The 16,659-nt window shown below is 38.7% G+C and overlaps 3 protein-coding genes across 3 annotated transcripts; 2 read left to right on the top strand and 1 right to left on the bottom strand.

Annotated features, from left to right (window-relative positions):
• Positions 1-1,047: 1,047 nt before the first annotated feature.
• LOC136419400 (uncharacterized) lies at positions 1,048-2,794 on the top strand. Its single transcript, XM_066405683.1, has 4 exons — positions 1,048-1,225; positions 1,278-1,542; positions 1,610-1,885; positions 1,938-2,794. Exons 1-4 carry the CDS (start codon positions 1,169-1,171, stop codon positions 2,792-2,794), a joined length of 1,455 nt encoding a protein of 484 aa, XP_066261780.1. The 5' UTR covers positions 1,048-1,168.
• A 771-nt stretch (positions 2,795-3,565) lies between these two features.
• On the bottom strand, positions 3,566-8,045 carry LOC136419230 (alpha-tocopherol transfer protein-like). The gene is made up of 5 exons (XM_066405435.1): positions 7,950-8,045; positions 4,636-4,778; positions 4,417-4,576; positions 3,898-4,367; positions 3,566-3,840 (listed from the first exon to the last, which is right to left on the bottom strand). Exons 2-5 carry the CDS (start codon positions 4,772-4,774, stop codon positions 3,689-3,691), a joined length of 921 nt encoding a protein of 306 aa, XP_066261532.1. The 5' UTR covers positions 4,775-4,778; positions 7,950-8,045; the 3' UTR covers positions 3,566-3,688.
• A 4,260-nt stretch (positions 8,046-12,305) lies between these two features.
• Orco (odorant receptor co-receptor) lies at positions 12,306-16,487 on the top strand. The gene is made up of 12 exons (XM_066400564.1): positions 12,306-12,536; positions 12,593-12,768; positions 12,995-13,129; positions 13,181-13,317; positions 13,370-13,524; positions 13,577-13,705; positions 13,756-13,852; positions 13,903-14,104; positions 14,158-14,257; positions 14,310-14,414; positions 14,467-14,622; positions 14,675-16,487. Exons 2-12 carry the CDS (start codon positions 12,593-12,595, stop codon positions 14,723-14,725), a joined length of 1,443 nt encoding a protein of 480 aa, XP_066256661.1. The 5' UTR covers positions 12,306-12,536; the 3' UTR covers positions 14,726-16,487.
• The last annotated feature ends 172 nt before the right edge of the window (positions 16,488-16,659 follow it).

The following is a 16,659-nucleotide window of genomic DNA, read 5'->3' as shown; positions in this document are numbered from 1 at the left end:
AAGAACGATATGTGAGCTTATTGCTGAAATAATTTGATGAATTAAAAGTTGAAATATGTGAGAATGGCAAAATGTTGCAAACAATAATAATTAACAATTGGACTATGGGGTAGGTGCGTGCAAAAGTAACGGAAATTAAACTGATTGTAACCCTGTAAAACGATTCGTCACCTGCAGGTGTAGACCAATCAGCGGCTGGCCGTGTGGTGGATGACTCGTTTATTGTTATTTTAATCGTGCCTAGTTTGAGCATAAATAAATCAAAGGTAAAACTATGCATAAAAAAGTGCCAGAAGAGGCCGTTTTAGGGCAATTTAATTAAAAAAACGTTATTGTTTATTTAACTTTTTGTTCATTTCATATGTTGATGCAGGCTTCGTTCACGTCTCAGTCGCCATTGCGGCAGCGATGAATTTACACGACCAGTGGGCATCGCCTTATTTTGACCACCGTCTCTCACGGCTATCGGTACGGTAAAAGTAAAGCCTGTTACTTGTTTCCATTTATTTATTTACTTTAATGCGTCTTTCCCATGGCCATGAGTCACGGGCCCTAAAATGCAACAAAGTCCGCTACGAGAAGGTGAAGGTGCAGGATTCTGACCTTCGAATTGAATATTGTGAAACCGATTTAAACTAAACTCGTATTGGTTATTAAGAGCGACTTCTCAATCTGATATGCCTCAGGGATTAGTACATATCGCGTTTTGATTATTTTTACACTTACCTGGAATAATCCCCCTCCCCCTAATACCCCGCACCACCAAGCAAGACCGGCTTTAGCGAGTCTGGAGCCCTAGGCGAAATGTTTAATCATCGCCCCTTTACCTCCAAGAAAAACCATGATCAGAAAAGTCCGTCGACCCCCCCCAGAAAATCGGTGCAGCTACCAAGGGGGAGCACGTACAACCAACATGAATATCCTATTGAGCTGAAATCTTCATTGGTGGCCCCTTTTCCATCCTAAAATGGAACCAAAAATAGCTCTTCATCAGCTAATGCACTCAAACGAGAGTCATGGTCACCCCCATTTCACGGTCATCCCCTTTTAATAACACCCAGCAGAGTCAGTAAACCCATAACAAAATCATTGTTTAATGTTTTTGTTTAAAATTTTTACCTTCAACATATAAAATATCGTGTTTTCATTGCGTTGTCTGAGTAACTGAATGATGTTACTGTGTTACAGAGTACTGGTCAGCTTGCTATTCAGTCCAGCTTTAGAGGTAAGTCTAGGTAAGTGTTAGGAAAGCCATCTAACGAGTTGCCATAACTTAGGTATTTGCTACGCAATGTGATTTGGCCAAGACTTTTCGCACCCCCAAGGACCTATCTAAAATCAACTTTGATCATCTGGAGATAGTGGAGAGGAATAATTTTCAGTCTTCAGAAGTAGCGACCTCGACAGAGCCCTCAGTTATCTCTAAGGAACCAAAGCTCAACTCTGCAAATGCTCAGGTTCTAATCCATTTTGGAGGAAGTCAAGATGATGGCAGCAGTCACATTATGAAAATTCCTCCTCAGTGCCGAAACCAACACTATGGTAAATTATTAACATTATGGACTTAAAGCAGAACTAAATCTATAATTGATTAAATACAAAATTTTAGACAATAATCCCCAAATGGATTACTTTCCTCCAAGATTTTCTGGACCCCCGCACTATTACCACCCCTACCCCCAACCTGTACCGTTCGCATTCCCCAATTTCTACTTCTGGAACGACACCCCAAATGGGCGTTATTTGCCCTTCCAATTGAGGGAGTACTTCGACAGACAGCCCAAGTGCATTCAGGATTTTCCAGGACAACGGGACCAGGTTTTTATAGGAGGTCGTCCTCTGACGAAAGAGGACTTGGTAAATCCGCATGCTCGTGCTGCAAGTGGTAAGGCAAAATTCTTTGCTGAAGCACGGGAAGACAATTCAGTGTTTTGTAGCAAGGAATCTAAGAGGAAGTCAAATAAAGGGGGAAGTAGTAAAGGTAAACGCAACTCGAAGGGCCAAAGCAGAAGAAAGTCTCAAGGAAGAGGAAAAAGTGAGAAAAAGAAAGGAGGAACTAAGAGCCAGTCATCGTAATATTCTAGAGAGTGCGAAGCATCAGAAGAAGTACCATAAGAAGAAGCATCAGATAAAAGACATAAAGAACACGACTGACTGCGCTGAATTTGAACTGATTGAAAATATTCTGAAAAAGGCTTTAAGGGCCTTAACGTGTGACAATTCTACTGCAGCTGTATCAACACAAGAGCGTTCGAATAAATGCCACGATAATAATAAGATAAATTCCTCAACCTCGCACGACAAAAAGTTCCTCAAGGACATGGACGACTTAATCACCTTAATCGTGGAAGTGAGTCCTGAACAACCAATGACTGATCCAACCTCAATTCCAGCCCCAAAATTATCTAACACAAACCTAGATTTGGGATCTTCCAGAGGAACCAATCAAATCCCCAATAGTTCAGTTTTGAACTTTGATTTCCCACAGGAAAAAGTACTTACTCAATCCCTTTCGAAGACTAATAATTGGGTGGTTTCTCCATACCACGGCACGTTGGCTCATTATTTTATTCCAGAGCCCAACGTGGTGATGTCGAATCCACTGGTGGAGGCCGCTCCATTGGTCAAACTCATGAAGGTGGTATCGAAGTTAGAGGTGTTGCCAGGAGGTGCTGAAGGGTTCATTCCGATTATGGAGGAAGGGATTCAATGTGCGAAATGCGGGCGGAGGAATGGAGGGGGAAATTTTTGTATTAATTGTGGATTTCCGATTCAGAGGATTTTGGTTAATTAAATCAGTGATTTTTCTATGTTTGTATTGAACTTCATGTGAATACATTTTTTTCATGCTTTTTTCGATGTTTAAGTAATTCTGAAGTCTCTAATCAGAGATTTTCGGATTATACATGAATGTAATTTTGTGCCCTAATTAACGAATATTTAATTCTTGTTCGGGGTCGGTTTTAACAAGTCTGGCGCACTGAATGAAATTTTTAATCACCATTCCCTACCCCATAGAAAAACCGCCAATCAAGAAAATCTGTCTCCCTGAGCCGTCGTGTAACCTTATACCCCCTTTTTCATAAAACCGGCACTCTTCTTGTCCGTAATTTAAATTTTAAAGGTTTCCTTCAAGGTTTGACATATGTTTTTTGATAATATGCTGGGTGCATGTTTTTGACAATATGGTGACCAACTATTTCTTAAAGTATTAACCTAATACAGAGAGATCATTTAAATTTTATATCTAGTGAACTGTGAAGTTTGTTGAAGAAAAGAACGTACGTCAATAAAAATAAATAAAGCAACCTAACCTCACTCGGTCCCTTTATCATAAATTAATTTTAACGTAATTTTGCGGCATATGATCAAGCTACGACCTACTTTTTATCTTCTATTTCTCTTGTGTAGAATTCCACAGCTGGCTAGATATGAAATTTAAATAATCTCATAGTATAATGGTTCTGGTAGTATATGTCGACAAAAAAGGACACTAAAACTGAAATTTTCTGTACTAATAAAATTCCCATTTGGTTTAAAGACACTGAAACTGGACCACGCAAACTACAATTTAAATATAAAAAAATTGTATTAAAAAATATTATAACGGTAGAACATGAGCAAATAAATGTGATTTTAAAATAACGTGTAAACATATAAAATTATTTTCCTAAATCTCCATATCTCATTAGTCAATAGTTAGTTGCCTAAAACTCCCATCAATCCCGAAAAGATCATCATAATTGGTAGGCTTCCCTGGACGTTTCGACTCGTCAGCCTTGATGTCTTCTTGGGCCTTGAACCAGGGCCCGTACTCCTCCAGTTTCTTCATCCAGGCATCTAAAATCCCCCAATTCTTATTATCACCCTCTCCAGACTCCCTATAATAAAGCTCACCATGGAAGTCTTGAAGCTTTCCTGCCGTACCTCCATATTCCTCTGGTAAGATTTCTTTGGGAATCATTTCGTGTAGAGTACTTAAACTCGAATGCAAATGAATGCGATTCCTGATTTTCTCCTTGAGGAAAGGTTTCACGAACTGAACTATAGTGTCCACTAATGGGGACACGTTGACTACATGTACTTCTTTAAGCTTGACTGGATAAGCCTCCTGGACGCAAACTAAGAACTTCTTGGCGAATGATGGAGAGACTTTAGAGAAATGGCTAGCGCTAGCAATGCTGGCATCCAGAATATAAACATCACCGGCCACTCCAGTTTCTTCAGCGGCCAATCGAATATCTCCAATCATTAGTACTATCTTGCAAACGTCAGACAATGGGGGGGTGTCAATGTCCTTGTCTTTACCACGCATGACTATGATCCGTTTTCCATCGGGGGTTAGACCTGGCAATGGGGGGAGGTGGCTGGAATTTTTTTTTTAAGTTTCATATGAGATGTAAAAACATTTTGTACCCAAGCGTGGTTATATGTTGTAACTCTGGCCTGGTAATATCGCGATTTGAGAAGAACTCAGGACAGGCAGTGCGCATTGTAAAGTACATGTCCAGCTTTCTTTTGGTCTTCTCCAGTGAGAATTTACAGCCTCTGAGGAAGGTCATGATGCGCGAATCATCTAGAGTTAGATAAAGAGGAAATTTGTATTTTTTCTTGACGAAATAGGGTACATTTTACCCCAAGTGTCGGGCAAATGAGGCTGCTTCAGCAACCACTCTTTGATGTGTTCCAAATCGGATTGTCTGCGATCTACGTCCTCGTTTAAGACCTTTCTGATGTGGATTTGCATTTCAGGAGAGGGTTGGACTAAAGTCATGGTTCTGTAATAAAAGTAAATTGAATTATTGAGGACTCGAGTTCAACGGGCAATATTTAAATAAGGTTTTAGCGGGGCAAATTATTGATGTCTAAAACGAAATTATATAAAATATGTTATTGCAGAGCATACACAATTCATCGGAACTATGACGAATGGCGTTATAATGGATATAGCCTTAAATTTGCGTCATTGAAAAAACTGCTTAATTGAAATATTAATACGTGTGAGACCTTTGCAATGGAGGTACAGAGGCCATCATCTATAAACATAAATAAATAATCTACAAATCGATCAGTGAGGTGGACATTTCAAAACAGCACTGTATTATTAATAATAAAATATTTTGGTTGTTTGGTCGACGGTCGGGGTCATTTCCATGGCGAGAAAAACCTTAATAAAACCTACAAGTAGCGTCGAACAAATTGCCGCAAAATAATTTCAAATAAGAAAAAAATTATCCCAAAATGGTGGTGATGTAACAACAAAATTGTGCGTGCAATGGTTGTGCAACAATTGCGGAAGTTCTTCAAACGTTCACTGAGTAATTTTTGTCTTAATATCTCAGTGAACACATTGGAAAAGGGCGTAATCGAGTTGTTTTTCAAGAAACGCAATTTATTCACTGTAATCATTAAGGAATCGGGTACACATTGTGGTGATTCATGGCGATATGCGAAAGTAAAAGTTTTAAATTCAACTCAATTTCAATGCTAAGTCAAGGCGAAATAGGTAATTAGCTAATTACGGCAACGGGTTAACCAATCTCTAATCTATTGTAAGTGTTGTAATGTCATTAGAAAGAGACAATTGCTATTTAATAAATCGAGTTTAGAGATAAACTTGCTCCGGGTATCATTGGCGCAGCAACTCCTTAGATAATTAATGGCGGCAAAAATTTAAATTTCCTCCAAAATCCATTAGAAATACGAACGTCTAAGAATACGTGAGTGTAGATACTTTTATTCTTTTTCTATAGTTGGAATAGAATGAGATGGCAAAATACTCGAACCCCGATGACCGCAGCCATGCAGATATTTCGAAATTCAATTGTTCAATTTTTTGCAAAATTCTCATTGGTCGACCAAAGAATTGGGACTCGTGGCGCGAAATTTAAATTTCCAATAAATGTTGTCCACGGTTTTAACAACGTTCTTTCGTATTGTTTAATTATTCGGAAACCAAACCTTCACTTTCATAGCGATGTTAATTAAGACTATATCTACCTCCCTAGCAATAAGCCATAAATCATACGGGAAATGTGCTAAGACTTTGGGAAATATTATCGCCCGTAATTAGCGAGTAGTGTTTGAAGAGCCCCATTATGAAATCAATCATCATTAAGAATTGCGGAATAACGGGCAGTTTAATGAGAACTAAAATTGACGACAATCGAGCCAACTGCCGTGCTCAAATTATTGGTCTGGAGCGGAGAAGAAAATGCAGAAAATGTCGGTTTAGGAGTTTTGGAACCAATAAAACTAATGTGGGGAGTTTGTGAGTTATAAGAAAAGGTGAAGAAAGGGAGGTGTATAGAGGAATAAATTACGTAAAACTAAATTACCAGACTAGCTCCGTGGGATCCAGAATTCTTCAGTTTCTTTAATTTTTAGTTCTTACTTAGAATCTTAAGTTCTCTAAAAACTGCCCACCATTTCACATGTTGCTATAGTTTCTGGTCAAGATGTGCCCGCCATTTTTAGAAACAATTCTTAAACTCCTTGTTGCCACGTCTACCAATAAATCAGGGAAATATATTCATTTGTTTATGATTTTCCGGAAACAGGGTGAGGGTATAAACTGAGATTTATAAGTTATACTGTTAGCCCTAACGTAAATTTTCACATTTGAAATTGTATCATGCGGAATCGTATCGAATTCAGTTCAAGTAGCTGAATGTTTTTCGAAGATTTGAAAATGGCAACTGGTAGATTACATGCGGGGCTCGAGGAGAGGAAGATGAAGTACCACAAGGTCAAAAAACAACTAAAAGCAACAATTTATTATTGAAGATGCGAGAAACATTAAGTGATCTTGACAAAATGGTGAGAAGATCTTGCAAATGATTAGGGATAGTTAATGGGGCCCTCTTTTAATTTTTTTATGTTTGTTCTACTCCATTTTATTAGAATTTTTTCTACTATTTTTTTCTCATCTTTTGTGTGTATCAGAGTAATTTACAAAAAGACCTAAAAACGGTTTTTTAATAGCTCTAATTAATCTCCCTCTTCTCCTTTTCCTCGTTTTTTTTCTTTGGCTTCTTCATATTTTGCTTTCACTAATAATTCTTTTTCACAGTAATTTAATGAGTCTAGGTACCTAAACAAAATCCGGAAACGGTAGGAATATCTTGAAAAAACACATGAAGATGATAATTATAGATGATAATGATGACTCTTTAGGCTGGAAAAGATTGTGCTTTCAGAGCAGTTAATCCAAGGAGCAGAAGTAAATGCAAGGGTTAAAGTATTCAGGTATGAATCAGTGATATTGGCACCGTTGAAAACCATACACAAAGTTCTGGAACTGTAGCCGCCAAAATTTCCCAAAAATAGAGACCTGTTGGAGATCAGAAGAAGACGATAATTCCTTAAGAACCATCAATAAAGAAAGAACCATTACTACCATATTACCAACATCATCACTAATAGTTTCTAAAATGCAGCCGAAGATCTCAGTTAACGGAACACTATCCATCACATTCTGGTTTTTCGTTGATTCGTGCCAAATTTTCTAGAAACTTTTCCTGTTTTTATCCTTAAATAAGGCACGTACCTTTACAAATTTCAGTGCTATTATTGTAACACTTAAAACATTTTAACTCGTTACATAATCAAAATCACCGGTTTAGCAACCCACCAGAATATGGTCTTCGCTATGAGCATATACTTTCGATGACCTGGTTTTGGTAGACTGCGGATGAACAGTTTGTTTCCGCTTTTGTTACACGACAAAGTCCCACATAGCCTAAATTTTAACACCAAGAAACAGCTCTTCATCACACCAACTTTAATGACACTATTTACTTTCGATTTCCCTACCAGGCCTACCTGCCACCTTGACCCATTAAATGTGCTATTATCACATTATATGTCATTATCACCGTATTACTATCACTTTTCCTTTTAGCACTATCAAATCTAATAAATATTAGATTTCCTTAGCTGTAACTTACCTAAAATAGCAAAGTCTTCGAACTGATCAAACAAGTCACTGAAACAAGGTCCGAAGAAGATGAATAACCAATGCAAGAACCTGCTAAGGCGACTTGTCTTATACTGAAACCACGTTCAGGTGCATGAATCTACCTGTACCAATAGGGTACCACTTGAATGGTACCCGACCAATCACAGATTGCGTGCTTGTGTCAGCTGAGGTGCTTTCTTTTAGTGCTATAATGCGCGCGTGTGGAGATTTTCGCAGTTTATGCTCCAATTTGAGTCCATTGAGAGGTTGCAGACCTGAATCTGATGTGTACACCCGAAGAAAGTAACCTGAAAGACTTTTCATGTAATTTTCCTTTCCTAATGTCGATTTAATGTGATTTCCAACTACAAATTTAATGCCGCCAGCTTTGCGACTCCCTGGAGTCCCTTAACTGCCCAGCCTTAAGGGCGATTTGTTGCCGGTTCCCCAGGGACTTCGCCGGAATTATTGCAACGATGCGTGACCTATGAAATGCTGGCCCATTAACTGTTCTTATTTAATCTGCAATTGAGAGAATTTCTCCGAAATTATTTTAGTGGGTCAAAGGTCTTTTTTCCACGCGATTCACTCACTGAAAGTGGCTTTTTATTTCGTACTTAATTTATGTTTGACACAGTATACAGGGTGTAACATATCATCATAGAGATGTTCCAGTGGCGGTAGTACTCTGCAAAATAATAAAAAAATGCTAATAGGCCTACGGTCAAAAATGCACCATTTTCCGTATACAAGGTGGCCAAGTTTCACATTTTTTCTCATATTTTTAGGTTTTCTCACATATGCCTTGAGTTAAATTTTTCAAATTTCGTACATCTATTATCTTTAAAACCCTCTACAACAAAATCTCAAAATCGCCGGTAGCCGTATACAAGATGTTATGTTTTTTTGGATCATGTATAGTTTTATGCTTCGTATTTTTTTTTGGAACACTCTGTATGAATTATGATACCAAATTTAAATCCTCTTTTCAATTCTTCAGCTTTTTGGTCTCTTGCAGTATTTTCGTATCTTTCACTTCGTAGAATTTGCAAAAATATCTGTCGGTGCAAATTAGGAAAGTCCAGTCTACACATTCCCGTCTGCAATCTAGGACGTCATGACTGAGTTTCAGCCATATTAATGATTGTGTTTTGATTTTTGACGTTTTGCATTTTCAAAAATCGCAAGAAAAGCGCAAAATATAAAAAAAAAAGCGAAACTTGGCCACCCTGTATATCGGAATTGGTGCGTTTTTGGCCATGGGTCTATTAACGGTTTTTATTTTATTTTGCAGCGTGCTATCGCCCTCTGAAATATCTCCATGACGACATATTACACTCTATATAGGAATGCATTCACCTCGCATGAGCATTGCTCAATAAGCAGCAACATTCACTAAAAACCTAATTAATCGGCTTATGAGCAACTTAATGCGCATTAGTGTAACGAATCAGCCTCCCTATGAATTTTACATTTTCAACTTTCGAGTGAATTATAATGCCAACTTTGCATTGCATCTAATTGGTAAACGTGATACTCTACAGGGTGTCTTGAAAAAGTAAGCTGATCTGCTGATCATAGATTTTTTGAGCATAAAGAAACTGGATCTATTTCTCGTTTTTCCCTGAATAACTCCTACAGTTCGACCCCAACGATCTGCCTATCGACATATGGGGTCTACATAGACTTCTCAGTGGCTTGCCTGAACGTCTGTAGGTTCAAATCCTGTTACGATATTATCCAGGGGTCAGACCCCGAATATTTGATATAAAATTTTTCCCTAGTATCACTCAATGGCCATTTATTGGTCAGCGCCTGAATTTCCCATCTATTCCCGATTCATGTGATATTTTTTGCGAAAATATCTAGGGATGATATAGGATCCTCCCCTGCGAACGGTGCACATGCCTCAGCTGTTCCAGTCTGAATTTCCAGAATACCGTGGCTTCTCCGATCCCATCAAATAGTTGACCTTATTTTTGCTGTAATTTGGATATTTAGAAATGTAAGTGGGAACGCGCAAAGTAAATTCGCTGCTCACAGGAAAATCATGTGCGTTTCTAGTTACTTCCATCAATAACTGGAAGACAGTGACGATTACGGAAAGCAACGCGAGAGATAAAAAGTTTCTGAATCGAACAAGGAATTCAAATTTCCTAAAACGAACGGCCAAGGGCGTGCCGCAAGAAAACAGGATGGCAAAATGTGTCCGGCCCCAGAAAAGTGTCACCCTGGCAAGCGCCCCAAGCAAGCAATTGAGAAGTCCATCTATGTACGTTGATACGCTGCGGGACATAGGAAAGAGAACATTTCTTAAAAATAGTTTGATTTAAACAGTTTTTAGTGTGCATTTATACTAACATAAGTATTTTTTTAAAGAATTCAGAAATTCCATGATTAAAACCTGAAAAAACTTAATAATATGTCAGCCCTCCGCGTTATCTCGTGCACTCCTGGACACGTCCAAGCATCGATTCAATGAGATGATTGATGTCCTCTTGAGGGATCTCATTCCAGACTATCTGTACGACACTACAGAGCGCCGTTAGGGTTTGTGAGGGACGAGTTAACTTTCTACTCACAATATCTCAGACGTGCTCGATTAGCGATAGGTCTGTGGCTTGGGGTGGACAAGGTAACGAATAGATTTCATTTTGTTACAAGAAATCCGCAGTAACCCGAGCCACGTGGTCGTGCGTTATCTTATTGAAAAACTGGATTGCAGAGCATTCTGAAATAATGAATAATAAGGCAGAAGATGCTGCTCCCAGACTTCTTGGATGTACCGTCATAGTGCCTCTGATGAAAACTAGAGGTAACCTTTTCCATGAGCTATAGCGCCCCGCACCTGCGGTCTGGTGTACCTTTTCACTCTTCCCCGACCATCACGCACTTCGGGACAAATTCATCGCTGAAGACTACAGTGTCGCATTCCAAGTCCTAATGCACCCGTTCTCTGCACCCCTCAATCGGTGGTCTGGATGAAAAAGGGTAAAAGGAAGTACAAGATGGGCTAAATGGTTCTCATCCCAATAGACCGTTCCTACCCTCGACGAGACGAACTTGTCTTTTAATGCCAAAAGTCGAAGGCGGCGACCTTGGGGGTTTTATAGTTCTTCAAAGCCTTCTTGAAACTCTCCTTCTTTGTGAATGGTCTTTCTGGAACCATACTCGACAACAAAGCAAAAAAACACCTTCTAGAAGCGCTATATGCCGATAAATGTTATTCGGACCTCAGAGGGTTGGTTCGTTGTTGTATTTTTTGCAGTCATAAAAACACCCAAAATTCCTGATAACGTGAAAACGAATACAGGAATAATATTGAAGAATTGATCGTTTTTAGTATTCCTGTAAACAAATGACCATTTTTGTGGGGTGTTTTTTTCTGCGTCACGCAATACGCTTTGGGTGCCGTAGAGTGCAGGACCACATTAAGCATCATTGCCAAATAGTCACTATTTTAAAAATTCAGGAACGATCATTAATTACGTCTCCGATGCTGAAAATATTGATGAAACGAAGTTCTTACGATACACGGAAAAATTATGGCTTTACCTGCTGTACTCGACATTAATTATTCCGAGACCTAGATTGACGCATATTGCCTATTTTTATAGAGACGTTCGCACAGGGCCGGCCTTAGCAAGTCTGGCCAAAATTTTCAGTCATCACCCTATACCCCCAAAAAGGCCGCCGACCAAGAAAGTCCAACGCCCTAGGCCATCGTCCAACCGTACGCTCCCATAAGGCCGGCACTGCGTCCGCATTAACGAACTGATTAACAATCTTTTAGTGTTAATTGCAGAAGGGAAATTTTTCGGAACCAAGTCAGAAAGAACTTCTCTGTTCATAAGAATGGCAAACAGCGGGTAAATTTCCGTAGTTTGTTCCAAACCAGTGATTTTACGTGTATCTTTGTTATGTCAGAGAGGAATCGTTACATAAAACTTATGAATTTGCGCTGCTGCACGCGAGATTAGGGAAATTTAGGTGAAATCCTCTAGCCATATTTCATGATTTTAAAATGGTTTTCCAAAATCAACTACTTATTCAAATGATGATCGAAACGGCTATTAATTCAAATATCCAGGCCTTCAACGAACATTTACTTGCTGCGACCCCTGAAACGGACCTAATGCGAGATATCGAAAAAACATTACAGAAAGTAGGCAAAACTTTGAACTACAAACGTTTAATATTCGATATCTTTAAATAATTAAAGTCCATAAAATTACACGGCTCATCCCCGGCCAGTAAGGGGGTTGATCACTGTACTTACGCTATTGCAGGGGCGTCCTGCCGGGGATGTATAAAATTCAATCTGCTTTATACCTTTGACTCAACTCCCCCGCCTCTGCTTCAGATGAGAAAATGCCTCAATATAAGCCCCTCCTCAGGAGAAATCAAACTTCGTTCTGATTGGACCACGACAACTATTCTTGGAACCTCAACCCCTGGCCTCAAATACCCTCGAGGAAAGTTTAGTAGCGCCCGGCCTTTGCACCCTTGTGATGGACTGTGAATTGTGTCATCAATTTCATAATGGAATAAAGCGGATTTAGCTTTGAATTTCAAGGTATGTAATGAGGTTCCCTGAATTAGAAGTGGGTACCAGAGGAGTGGTGATTGCAGATGATGAACAAATTCAAAGTGGCCGGACTGGTGGCCGACCTGATGCCCAACATCAGGCTGATCCAGGCTTCAGGTCACTTTATGTTTAATTATTATGCCGACGATTCAGGATCGTTGCATATCTTGAGATTGGGCTACTCTTGTATGCATTTGTTTCTGGTTTTGCTACAATATGGGTGAGTGGTCAACAATGTAGCATCTTTATGGAAGCTGGAAAGTCAATAATTTTTAAACGAACTTCTTTACATGAATCTCTGAAAACAATTTTTTTCCACTGGACACCCTGTATATTGTTCTTAAGACTACTTAACAATACTTTTTTTAATTCACCTATCATTCGCCATTTTTTCAAGAATCTGTATTCTCCCATTCCAAAGACATTTTAAAACCCGTTATCTACAGCTGTATCTTCGGCAACCTGATAAGGGAAAAAGACAATGTCAACTATCTAGCGGCAAACACCATCACCATCCTGTTTTTCACCCACTGCCTTACCAAGTTCATTTACTTCGCAGTGCAGTCGAAGCTATTCTACAGGTGAGAATTCCAATATTTCTCAGCATTTCTAAGCCTAAAAGCGTTGTCCAGGACTCTAGGCATATGGAACCAGTCCAACAGTCACCCGATTTTCCTCGAGTCCAACAACAGGTACCACGCCTTGGCTTTAAAGAAGATGAGGAACTTGCTCTACATTGTTTTGATGGGAACCATAGTCGCCACTTGCGGTAATTTATTGGTTTAGTGGTAGTTTTGGTGTTGCTAATTGTGGTGGCGCAGCTTGGACTGGAATTACTTTTGTGGGAGAGAGCGTGCATGATATTAAAGACCCGGATGATGAGAATAGCACCATACAAGAGGCCATTCCGAGGTTGCTGGTCAAAGCATGGTACCCTTTTGATGTCATGACAGGGATGCCCTATTACATCATGCTGGTATTTGTGTTGCAAAGAAGTTCTCATGCAGCTTTTATATGAAAATCATTAGGTTTACCAAGTGTACTACGTCCTCTTCTCCCTATTTCATGCAAATCTACTAGACAGCCTCTTCTGCTCTTGGTTGATATTCGCCTGTGAGCAACTACAGCACCTTAAGGAAATTTTAAAGCCCCTAATGGTAGCAATACCCTATATTTCTCCAACTCAATGTAATTTCTTGATTATCAGGAACTATCAGCTTCTTTAGACACGTACGTTCCCAAAAGCGCAGACTTATTTAAGTCACCTGGAAGCGCCTCATCTCAGGACAATCTTGTCGATAACGGTACTGAAAATCTCAATAAAAGCTTCGAAATAAAGTTAGGAATATTATAGACTTTAACTCGAAAAACGATGAACTGAAGGGCATCTACAGCACCAGGCAGGAACTGGGCAATTTACACTTTAGAAGCGGAGCTCTGCAGACCTTTGGTCAGGGGGGAGGTGGGGTAGGCCCTAATGGCCTCACCAAGAAACAGGAGCTATTAGTGAGGTCAGCTATTAAATATTGGGTGGAGAGGCATAAGCACGTAGTAAGGTAATCGCTAATCTATGTAAGGAAGCTAGTCAGAAAGTTAATGGATGTCGCAGATTAGTTACAGCAATTGGAGACGCTTATGGTGTGGCCTTGTTGCTGCACATGTTGACTGCTACCATTATGCTTACTCTGCTGGCTTACCAAGCCACCAAGGTAGGTATATCAGCAGAAAATTCATGGCAGTGGTATTCTTGTATATTTACAGATAAATGGGATCAATCCCTATGCGGCCACAACTCTTGGCTACTTGGTCTACTCCCTTGCGCAAGTGTTTCATTTCTGCATTTTCGGGAATAGACTTATTGAAGAGGTCTGTGTGATAAGTAACCAACAAAAGGGGCATTTAATGATATGTTTTCCAGAGTTCTTCTGTGATGGAAGCAGCATACAGCTGCCATTGGTACGATGGATCTGAGGAGGCCAAAACTTTCGTGCAAATCGTCTGTCAGCAGTGCCAGAAGGCTTTATCTATATCCGGGGCCAAGTTTTTTACCATTTCTTTGGATCTATTTGCTTCGGTAGGGATGTTAAGTAAGCGTGGGAAATATGAAGCACATGAGGTGTTTGCAGGTTCTTGGTGCCACAGTGACCTACTTCATGGTGCTGGTGCAGCTCAAGTAATTATTTACGTCCTCATTTGGTAATTTAATCAAAATTTTGGTTGCACGGCTACATACGTAAAGTAGACATTTTCAAGGAAGTGAAAAGATGCTTCAGAATCCTCTCTATGATTTTTCATCTTACATTTAGCTCCTCTGTGATATGGACTATGTTAATGGAATTTTTTTCGTCTGAGTTGAGTCTTTTTCATTTTTTCAATTGGAGATGGCTCCTTAATAATACATTTGTTGTTGTTAATGAGAGATTTTTGTAGGTGTTAACGTAACGTTAATTGTTAGTTTTAAATTATTTCATAGTCTCTGTTTGATGCGCAAAATTTCTTAGCTCCTCATTTGAATTCGTAACTGCCCAATAGTTACGAATTATTATTTCACTTATTATACAGGGTTGTTCATCAACAATGGCAAATCTGAAAGCTGGAGAAACTGCATGCTAAATTGTGACCACTGGCGCAAACATGCCTCATTTGAAAGTTGCTAATTTCGGAAGTACAAGGTGGTGAAAGTTATGTTTTTAAGCGTTGAATCAGATACGAGTTGCAATTTACACGTTACTCATCGGAGACGCAATTTATGACAAATACCAATGGCATTTATAGTCACAACTTTTTATCCTATCGGGCTAATAAAATTTGATTTAAAATCAGACAGGGCAGTGGTTTTTCCATTATTTATGTGTTCTTAGTTCATTTCAGTACCTCGATTCGCTTAAGAGAAAATCCATATAACGAACGCTGTGCAATATATACTGATTTAATTCAGCCGAAAAAAACATAATTTCAAAAATTTGGTAACAATTTTCAGATTAATGGCGAAAAAACGAATTTAAATTTTGACTTCAACGTCCTGTATATCCTTCAAACTTTTGGAGGTGGCAGGTTTGTGTTAGCACTCACTATTTAACATGTAATTTCTCCAAATTTCGCATTTCCAATTGTTAACGAATCACCCCGTATAAAGTCTATTTTTTCTCAAGATAGACACGATCCAAATAAACGCACGCGCACATTCACAGCAAAGTTATTGAACAGGACCGCATTTAGGCTCTCTTAAAATAGAATAAAGGACGTTATGTGAAACGTTGTCTGAAGACGTTGTGCTGAAATAATTTAATGAATTAAAAGTTATAATTAAGTTATAATATGAAGATGTTAACAAATCACAAACAGCAATAAATAACAATTGATAATATGTGTGTAAGTGCCTACGAAAGCAACGAAAATCAAACTGATTTCGATCCTGCAAAAAGATTCAAAACATGCAGGTGTAGACCAATCAGCAGCTGTCCACGTGGTGGATGACGTGTATATTGTTTTGATAGTGTCTGTCTTGAAGATAAATAGTCTATAGGTACTTTTATAGGTAACTAAATAAGCATAAACGTCATAATGTTTATTAGGCATTCATTGTGTCTTATTAATAATTAAATACAGGAATAAGTGTACTTACTTAAGTTGCATATTTGTTAAAAGTCCTAGCATAAGTTAATTTTATTGCACAATATTCTTTAAGGAATTCATGTCAGAACTGGTGCAAACTAAGTTCACTCTAGGTAAGTAGCAACAAAGGGAAAATAACGCTAAATACCAGAGCCATCGATTGAGTACAGGGTGTCTGAAATTTGAGCCTCCACATGTGAAATTCTGAAGCTGAAGCAGGATCTACTGATACCATATCATAATTGAGATACCCCGAATTAGATATATTTATCTTTTAATAAATAGTACAAGAAAATTGGTTTAAGATTATAGTGTCAGATATAGTTTAGGGCTGTTAAAATATAGTAGTTTTTAAACCAATGTTACGTTATTATTTATCTCTCCACGATATCTTAATCCATTGATTTCCCCAGTTTCACAGGTTCAAATGTGGAATTTATCTATATTACCAGAACTGTTAATTTAGTCTCTGAAGAAATGGTGTAAAAAAGCTTTA

Source organism: Euwallacea similis, chromosome 2 (genome assembly GCF_039881205.1).
Source record: "Euwallacea similis isolate ESF13 chromosome 2, ESF131.1, whole genome shotgun sequence".
Lineage (NCBI taxonomy): Eukaryota > Metazoa > Arthropoda > Insecta > Coleoptera > Curculionidae > Euwallacea > Euwallacea similis.
Note: the sequence above shows the minus strand (reverse complement) of the source record. Positions and strands in the feature narration are given on the sequence as shown.